Here is a 10000-nt window from a genome sequence, read left to right on the forward strand (position 1 = left end):
ATAGTTTTATGCTATGGATGCAAAAAGCGTCACATCTACGATTCTTAATTACTGGAGAGAGAGAGAGAGAGAGAGAGAGAGAGAGAGAGAGAGAGAGAGAGAGAGAGAGAGAGAGAGAGAGAGAGACTATATTCGTTCCCCTGAAAATCAAATGTACTTAATGCATAGCTTATACGGGTTGAACCAGGATCATTATATGTAATACCTTCCTTTAATAGTAATTAGAAAAATTCAAGTCTCACTAGATAAGTGGATTAAATCATTCCATAATTAATTGCTTATTTATCCCCAACAATTTTTCCACTTGATTGGTCTTGCTCTCGACGGATCAAAGTGGAGTAGATTCATTGTTGTGGTTTGAAATTTTGTTCTTAGTATTTTCATAAAAAGAAATTCATAATAAAACAGATCTTTACTTATAGGTTCCTCTTATAATAACACAAGCACGAAGGCAGTAGCCTAAAGAAACGAGGAAATAGCAATGAAGTTATACAGCTGATATACTGAGGGAAGTAAGATTTAATTTCCTGAGCTAAATAGGTCTCTATTCACTAGGTTGATTTGGGGCTGAAGCTGTTAGCTTTGGATAGTCAATTGCTAGATTCTAACTAATTAATACAGCTATGCTTTATTAGATACTAATGAATACTGACTACTTGTTACAGTTTTCCATTTGACTGAAGTACAGTTAAACTTTGTAAGCGATCATCAGATTTACTCCAACTCGTTACCTTAGATCTCTTCATCTTTACTTCAAGTGAAAAAGTTTATTATTTGATTAAAGAGTTTTCACCTCGATTTTTAACAATGGATGTGAAATTTTATGAAGTTAATAATCTCGAAGAGAGAGAGAGAGAGAGAGAGAGAGAGAAGAGGAGAGAGAGAGAGAGAGAGAGAGAGAGAGAGAGAGAGAGAGAGAGAGAGATTTTAAAACGTTTAAGGCAGTTTTATATAGTTTTACGGCCTTCTATTTTGGATAGGTACTTGTTGATATTTCCTATCTGAGTCTGGCACTCAGGTTTGTTTTGATGAAGGTAAATAGAGTAGACCTCTATATGAAATATCTATATTTAAATGATCTTAAAAGTTATAGAGATAAAAAAAATGTTAGATGTTTTTCTCTAGTCGAGGCTAGTTATTTGTAATATTTGAAGTATTACCAATGACAGTTATTATTATTATTATTATTATTATTATTATTATTATTATTATTATTATTATTATTATTATTATTGCAAGTTAAGCTACAACCATAGTTGGAAAAGCATGATGCTATAACCCAAGGGCTTCAACAGCGAAAAATTACTCAGTGAGAAAGGAAACAAGGAAATAAATAATCTTCGAGTGAAGTAATGAACAATTAAAATAAAAAAGGAAATATTGTAAGACCAGTAATAACATTAAAATAACTATTTCAAATATAAAATCTGAAAAAAAAACCAGGAGGAAGAGAAATAAGATAGAATAAGGTGTCTGAGTGCACCAACAAACAAGAGAACTCTACTCCAAGACAGTGGAAGACCATGGCACAGAAGTTATGGCACTACCCAAGACTAGAGAACAATGGTTTGATTTTAGAATGCCCTTCTCCTGGAAGTACTGCTTACCATAGATAAAGGGTCTCTTCTACCCATATCAAGCGTAAAGTAGCCCTGAAATATTAGTGCAGTAGTTAACCCCTTGAGCGAAGAATTGTTTGGTAATCTCACTGTTGGCTAGAGTATGAGGACAGAAGAGAATGTGTAAAGAATGGGCCAGACTATTCGGTGTACATGTACACAAAGAAACAGGGTTGTGGTAACCTGCTGCTACCGCCCTTTCCTGATGTTTGCAAGAATGGGGTTCGAGTCTTGTTCAAACTCGTTAGTTCCTTTAGTCGTTGCAGCCTTACTCTCCTTTTGAGCCAAGGATGGTGGCTTTGAGGAAGTCTATGAGCCTTATTTGCTGAATCATCAGCATCCATAGTCTAGTCCTCCTTGGTCGTAGCTTTGGTGAAGAGGGGGCTTCGGCACTAATCATATGTATATATGGTCAGTTTTTAGGGCATTTTACTGCTTGATAGGGCATTGTCCCTGTCCCTTGCTTCTACCATTCATGAGTGGCCTTTCAATTTTTAAAACCAGAAAGAGGACCCAATTGCTCTGTAGCGGTAGAAAAAAATATATCCAAAGAAAATGATCATTTACATTAAACTCAATAACGTCTTATTGGATACAAACTCTATTGCTATAATTCCAGTAATTGTAATTCCTTTGTATTCTATTTCCTTCTTAATATACACATTTCAGAAACATCTCCAATAAAGACCTATGATATGATAAACTAGATTACATAAATAACTTCATAACGCTAGGCAGTTAAATCCCTTGGTTACAATATATTCAGGTTCTCAGTCATTAACACATTTCAAATAACTGTCTGTACGTCGAATCTTTAAGAAATATGCACTAAACATTAATAGCGTAATCAATGTCATGATCGAGTTCTACTAAATAGTTATTCGACCTGTAGCATGTTTTCCCAGGACTTACCCATTACGACCTCTAGCTTCATTCATTTAACTGTAAAGACCTCTTAATAATATCCTTTACTTACCGAACCGTTTGCTTTCCCACTTTAAGGGCTGTCCGTCTCGGTCTCCTCATGGACTGCTGGCGAGTTCCTGTCGGGTGAACACCAACATTAAATCGGGCACACAACCCCTAACAATACTGTCAAATGTATCTATATTTCATCATATTAACTGCTCTATTGAACTATTGTTACTTGAACAGCAAGCTTACAACTCTTAAGTCTATAAATCAGTACATGGCGATGTTTACCCAATAATTTCACTAAAGGTCTTCCAATGTTGACTTTCCCACACACGTTCGCTATCTATGCGAATATTGATTGAAAGACCCACCTTTCTCTCTCCCACACACTTGACGGGGCAGCGAGAAAACGAACAGATGGTGTTTTTTCGTTCGTCACAAAGAGAAAGAAAACATATAGAGAGTCCCACATTATTGTTGTCCGCAAACAAAACTTTCCTGTATGTATTTTATTTTTATGATGTGGCAAAGCATAAGCTTCGATTAGGTGATCCGAAATCTATTTACAAAATTTTCTATTTACCACGAAAAAAATTTTTTTTTGGTGACTGCGCCAGGAACTATTATTCACAGTTGCGCAGAGAAAATGTCTGAAATTTTCCTGCGTTTGCACCCACCTCTTTGAAACCTCTTGAGCACAAGGGGGCTCAACACCTATTGCTCAGTAACAGCCACTAGATGCATCTCCTCCTCTAGAATTAAAACAACATTTGACAGCGGTCTGTCATATTCCTTGCCTATCTCTCCCTACTTTAGTCTGCACTAGTCTAGCCAATGGGCAATGGCAGTGCGCTTCCTTCTCCTTGACCATAAGGGCTATATCTCCTACCCTGACGTTTCGTCGCTCTTTGAACTACTTCTGTCGCTGTTGTAACCTCGACAGGTATTCATGTTTCCAACAGGCCCAGAACTGTTCAGCCATAAGCTGCACCCTCTTCCATCTCTGCTTAGAGTGGCTACCTATTGCAATGTCGCAGCCTACAAGCGAATCTTCCATGTTTAAAGCTTGTTCAGTGTGAGTTCAGCTGGGTCTCTACTGTCTGAGGTGACGGCGGTAAGGGGCCTACTATTAACCGTTGCCTCCACCTCATAGAAGAGTTTGCACAGCCCTTCATAATCCAATTGCTAGGTCCCCAAGACTATGTCAGGACCCTCCTCACAGTACCTGTCAACCATTCCCATAATCCTCCAAGATTTGAAGTGCCGAGAGGATTGAAAATAAATTCCACCTCACAATGGAGCAATTCATTTCGCACCTTGTTTCCTGCAAAGAACTCGTAACTGAAGTCGAGAACCTTCCGCATTCCCAAAATATTGGTGCCGCAGTCGCATCTAACGGTCTTGACCTGACCACGGCAAGCCAAAAACCTCCTGAAGGCACTAATGAACGAGTCTGATGTGAGATTTGAGGCGACCTCCAAGTTTATAGCCCTTATGTTCAAACAAGTGAATATAACTCCCCAATGCTTTATCTGTGCTCTGCCTCTCTTTACGAAGAATGACCAAAGAAGGTCCACCCCGGTGCGATAAAATGGGGGTTTCCCTGACTGCACACGATCAAGTGGTAGATTCGCCATTAGATGCTCGATAACCTTTCCGTGTGCCCTATGACACCTGATGCATCTGCCCAGCATGTGCCTCACTGCTGCATTGCCCTTAACTACTAAAAATATTTCCATCATCAGACTTAGAACATGCATGACACACATATGGTTGGAATGCTCATGATAATACTGAATCACCATGTGGGTCAAGTGGCCCTTATACAGCAAAATAATTGTATGCCTTTTGCTCGGGGAGATATTTCCTAACGATAAGCTACCTCCAATGCACAAAATCCCACTTCTAGAGATTGGTTTCAACCTTCTTTGGGAGATAGAAACCCTAATAGTACCACCCTTCTCAAGGCCTTCTATATCTTGTAATCAATACGCTGTGTTACGTACACTACCACAGTCTCTGCAAACTAATAACTTTGGTGGGCAAATGCATATTTAACTCACCGAGCAGTTGTCTATTTTTTACAAATAATGTACCTAGCAAATAGCTTCGACCACCCCACAGCTCTAAGGAGCTTGATCCACCTCGAATAGTGGTGGATGTTTTTATGCAAACCAGTTTGCCTGATTTCCAACCCAAGCCTGTTGCTAATTTTTGGTAGCCTCTACCCCCTTTTGGTCCTATCTCACACCTAACTTCTAATCCTCCCACACCGTCTAACATGTGAGCTGGCTCTGTTGGCCAAAAACACTCCTCCTTTAACAGAAACTTCAGCCCTTTTCTCCACCTTTCAGACTGCTTGAAACTTGTTGCATCGTCTGCTGGGTTCCACCCAGAGTTAACATACATCCACTCCTTCTGATCATTGCCATTTCTTTTCATAGAAACATGATTTGCCACAAATGTGATGTATCTGGCTCCATCATTCCTAATGTATCGCAAAACAGGTGTTGAATAGGTCCAGTAATAGACACCATCCACCCTGAAATCTATCATGGCCAGAAGAGAGCTTCCAAGTTTAATGGCTAGTACAGCTATACTAAGCTTTAGGCGGCTTTAGGCGGGGTAGTGAAACATGCTTCAATGGTGCTACCCTTCCCTCTCCCATGATGAATCTGCAAGATGCATTCCACCACAGATCCGAGACTTGTAAGTATGCCACTACTCCTAAAGCCAAGATGCTTGCATCTGAGAACAAGTGCACTGCACTGGCGTGGCTGACTACCATGGAATAGCCTTCAGGCTTCTTGGCACGTTTATCCCGTTGGTTTTCGCCAATGTCATGATGCGGTCCGTAGTTTCTGGGTCCAATTCTAAGTCCCAGGCCATCTTCAATCGGCATAGGTCCTGCATGATGACTCTACCTTCGATTAAAACTGGTGCCAATATACCAAGGGGGTCGTAAATCGAGGCTATAGCTGACAACTGGTCACACTTAGTACTTGGAACTGAAACTAGCTCTGTCCGGACACGCAATTCATCAATGGCCAAGTCTTATGTGACTCTGTTCCATCTATAAGCCCTGAGGTGCCCTTACTGTACCACTCCCTTGGGATGGAGGACATAACCTCCACACAAGGGCTGCTAAACTTCATCAAAGTAAATCCCCCTCTTTTGCAGAGCTCCTTAACCTCTAATAAATTGACAAACAGGGCATCTTCGTGATCATCAGCTCTCGAACAGTTATCTACATTTAAATTGTTAACAACTGTGTCCCATGCTCCCTCTTAGAATCTATTCTCAAAGTTGCTTGCTCTCTGTTTTAGCGTGAGGTTTGCAATGCTCGGAAAAGAACAGGCCCCAAACAGGTGGACCGCCATCCTCCACTCTTTGGGTTCCTCATCAAATCTTTTTTCCCACCATAAAAAAAAAAAAAAACCTGAGGTAGTCCCATTGATTTTCTGGTACCCGTACCTGATAGGATTTTGTATTTATATCTCCTGTATAGGCAAATAGACCTCCCCAAAACTTAACCAACACACCAAGCAAAGAGGTCGTCACATCAGGTCCCTTCAATAGTAGGTCATTCAATGACGTACCCTCTACCTTGTTTGCGCAGTCAAATACAACATGAACACTGTCTGGATGTTGCAAATCAAAATGAGAAATTTACAACACATTCCCCTGGCTAGCTGTGGTAACTCGCTCAGCATATCCTTTTTGTAGCACTTCATCATGAAGGCACTATACTGCTTTGCATAGCTACCAACCTTCACTAGCTTCTTACAAAGGCTCGGCATATGGTGCAAAGCAATGTCCCTTGTTTCTGGCAAGGGTCCATGATTGTCACGCAGAGGCAATGGCACCGCGTAACTTCGCCCTACAGTTCTAACTCCTTTCTTTATTATCTCTAGCTATTTCCTATCCTCTGTGAACATTTCCCTTTTGTTAGATGCAACATCGTCATACTCGTAATTATAACTTCCAAGCAGCATGCTGTGTCACTTGCATCCTATTGACATCCTCTTGATATCCTTTGTCCTTTGCCCCACATATTACCAAGCCCAATAATTTTCGTAAGGCATGTGGTTCATGGAGGCATGTCGAGTTAATAACTTCCCTCGGTTCGAGTAAGTGAGGAACATTGTTCCCAATTAATAACCCCACCTCAACATGTACATCTAGGCAGTTAATTTCTCGCAAATGTGGCCAGCATTCCAGATCTCCAGCCCTGACCACATCACACTCATCAATTGGTATGTGATAGGCACTTAACACTGGAGGGAGTGTAATACAAGTCTTACTCTCATAGTCCAATACTGACAATCCCGAGACTAGGCTACATGCAATTTCTCCTATTCCGTTGATGGTTTCAACATTCACCTCAATATCCTGCCTCTCAGTGCAGCAGAGGGTCTGCACTAAGGCCCTATTTGAGCGCTCTGATTCTACCACTTCTACTTCCTGGTGTTGGTGCAACAGAGTTGGATGGTTTCCATTACATATGTTGCACCTTTTCCTGTTTCTACAATACTGGGACCTATGACCACTTCTCAGATAGCCAAAAAAGAGCCTCAACTCCCTTATGGCTCCCAGTTTGTCCCTGGGTCCCATTTTAGATATTTGGCCGCACTCATCCACCTAATGTGGTCCCATACCGTGCGCGGACAGAGTGTCGAAAGACAGAGTGTCGAAGGACAGAGCGTCGAAGGACAAAGTGTCGAATGAACAAAATGTCGAACAGACAAAGTGTCGAACAGACAAAAAGTCGAACAGACAATGTGTCGAAATTATGAAAATGATAAATGATAAAATATAAATGATAAAAAGAGAGAGAATACAGTATCCATTTAACTAATGACCTAATTAACCTTTAACTATATAATAATGTTTTCATTGGTATATCCTTACATATAACTATATAACAATGATAAAATATAAATGATAAAAAGATAAAGAATACAGTATCCATTTAACTAACGACCTAATTAACCTTTAACTATATAATAATGTTTACATTGGTATATCCTTACATATAACTATATAACAATGTTTACAATGATATATCCTTACATATAACAATTCTTACAAAGCACAAACATCAAAGGGGGGAACAAATGCGAGGGCCTGAATTTGCTTTATAATAAAAGCATTATTTCGCTCGTTATACCATGTCTGCAATCCTAGGGCTTGGATTTTTCTCCACAAACACTGCCCGAAGTGAAAGAAGCATCCATAAATTGATGTTTGTGCTCTGTTCAATAAGTTAAATGATTCTTTTGATGATAAAACCGATGAAACATTAGGAGAATTTTTACAATATTTTGAAGCTACATGGCTTGGAATCGTCCAGAGGGGAAGAAGAAGAAAGCCATTATATGAAATTGACTTGTGGTCAGTTCACGAGAGAGTTGCAAAAGATTTGCCTAGGACTAATAACTCCGTTGAAGGGTGGCATAATGCTTTTCATAGAAGAGTGAAGGTTTGCCACCCAACAGAGGACAAACTTTTACGAAAACTTCGTATGGAGCATGCCAGCACTGAAATCATTCTAGGACAAATTCAACAAGGCCGTGATGCAAAAAGAAAATACAAGAAATATGCTCTCCTTAACCTAAGACTAAAAAGTATTTTTGATATATATGACGTCAATGATGGGTTACAATATCTTAGAGCCATCGCTCACAATCTTTAAATAAATATTGCTACAAGTTTTTTTAAAACATTAATACATTTGTATTTTTATATTTTATGTCTTCTCATAAATAGATTTTTATTGCTTATATTGATGTATGATGTATATTTATGATCCTATATCCATTTTATTTTTTCAAAAGCGCTGAATGACCTTGTAATCCCAGTGCTTGGCGTAAGCCTAAATTGAATAATCAACTCAAAAAACATTTATAACTCCTTGTAACTCTCTATCTTCTGGATGACCTTGAAGTCCCATTCCTTGACGTAAGCCTAAAATAAATAATCAAATCCAATCTATCTATCTCTCTTTTTAACTTTTGTCCATTCTACACTTTGTCCATTCGACACTTTGTCCATTCTACACTTTGCCCATTCGACACTTTGTCCTTCGACGCTCTGTCCTTCGACACTCTGCCTTTCGACACTCTGTCCTAATACCGTCCCATACATTACCAACATGAAAGCAGGGCACTTTTGTTACATGAAACTTCCCTCGCCTTCGCTAAACACTCAGCTTTGATTGCTGTTGTTCCTATTCCTAACCGAGGGGTGTCTTCCCTTCCGCCCCTCTTGAACAGGTGGCACCCCAATAAAGTATTTTTCAAAACTCTACCCTCCCCTTCAATAAAACTATATAAATCATCAAACAACCTAGTCCTCTTTTTTTCACTAATTATTTTGTCAGCAACTCTACACCATTGATCCGCACACTAGAGGGGAATTTGCTAATGATTAACCTCATTGTTTTTAGATTTTGTGATTCGGTGACGCCTTAAGGGACACACAAAATTGCATTTCTGCAGGTTTTCAGTGCCACCGAGTACTCCTCTTACTCTTCCGTGTTGTTTTCCCTTATATCTTTCCATTTAATCACCTTATCCACAAACGTGGTAGCTATTTATTTGACGTTACCCCTTTGCTCCTCCAACTACTTTCTTGCCTGCTTAAAGCCCTCTGAAGCTTCTAAGGGGAGACAAGCTGCCACTATGTCATTTGGCCTGCCCGTCGTGAATAAATCCAAATACTTCATCCTTTCTTTATCATTCCTCAACTGGCTACTAAACACGTCATGAAATGAGCAGATAAACCCAAAATACTTTGTATGATCCCAATCAAACTTAGATATATCTTGCTTGGGCATCAAGACTTTAAGGCTCCAAGAGATTAATGCCTGCATGACTTCCTTATTGCTCAAGTGCCCTTAGTAATTCCCACATGAATTACGGGTTCCACCTAAGCTAATTTCAGGCGCTTCTGCACCCAAACGCATGGGTCACTCACTCCCACTCACATCAGGTACTGTGTGCTCCCTTATTCTGGGGATGTTAGTTATTTCTCTATCATTTTCTTCAAATTGTCGTAAAACCCTCTCCTCTGCCTCCACTTCAGCTAACTCTACCTTTAATCTCAGTTTCTTCCTCTTACTTCTTAGTGCTACTTCCTGTCGCTCTATGGCCTGCAGTTCATCCACCCTCGGTAATTTTGCTGCCAACCTGGCTCTAGAAGTGGCTAACAATAAACACCTGCTCCCGGTAGAACTCGGGCACGACTGTTGAGATCTCCCTGAAGCAACAGATTGCCTACCAATTACTAATGCGCTATTCCAAAATTTTTAATGTTCTCCCTCTTCCATGGCCACTCGGCTACCTTGTGGCCCTCATTAACCTCACTATCCTGTCTAACCTTATGTACCCGCAAAAACTCCTATACCTCTATGCCCCCCTTCTCTAGGGCTTCACTTAGACAATGACACAATTCAGGCTTGTTCC

At 40.1% G+C, this 10000-nt stretch overlaps 1 protein-coding gene across 1 annotated transcript; it reads right to left on the reverse strand.

The window, feature by feature from the left end:
- Window positions 1-3733: 3733 nt before the first annotated feature.
- Window positions 3734-5090, reverse strand: LOC137648105 (uncharacterized). The gene is made up of 2 exons (XM_068381041.1): window positions 4598-5090; window positions 3734-4254 (listed from the first exon to the last, which is right to left on the reverse strand). Exons 1-2 carry the CDS (start codon window positions 5088-5090, stop codon window positions 3734-3736), a joined length of 1014 nt encoding a protein of 337 aa, XP_068237142.1.
- Between the last annotated feature and the right edge of the window lie 4910 nt (window positions 5091-10000).

The sequence above is a fragment of the Palaemon carinicauda genome, chromosome 10, assembly GCF_036898095.1.
Source record: "Palaemon carinicauda isolate YSFRI2023 chromosome 10, ASM3689809v2, whole genome shotgun sequence".
Classification (NCBI taxonomy): domain Eukaryota; kingdom Metazoa; phylum Arthropoda; class Malacostraca; order Decapoda; family Palaemonidae; genus Palaemon; species Palaemon carinicauda.

Coding starts and splice junctions, on each gene's coding strand:
- LOC137648105 (XM_068381041.1), bottom strand. CDS start 5,090: ATGATAGATTTCAGGGTGGATGGTGTCTATTACTGGACCTATTCAACA. Junction 4,255..4,597: donor AAAAAATAGACAACTGCTCG/GTGAGTTAAATA, acceptor TATTTTTAGTAG/TTAAGGGCAATGCAGCAGTG.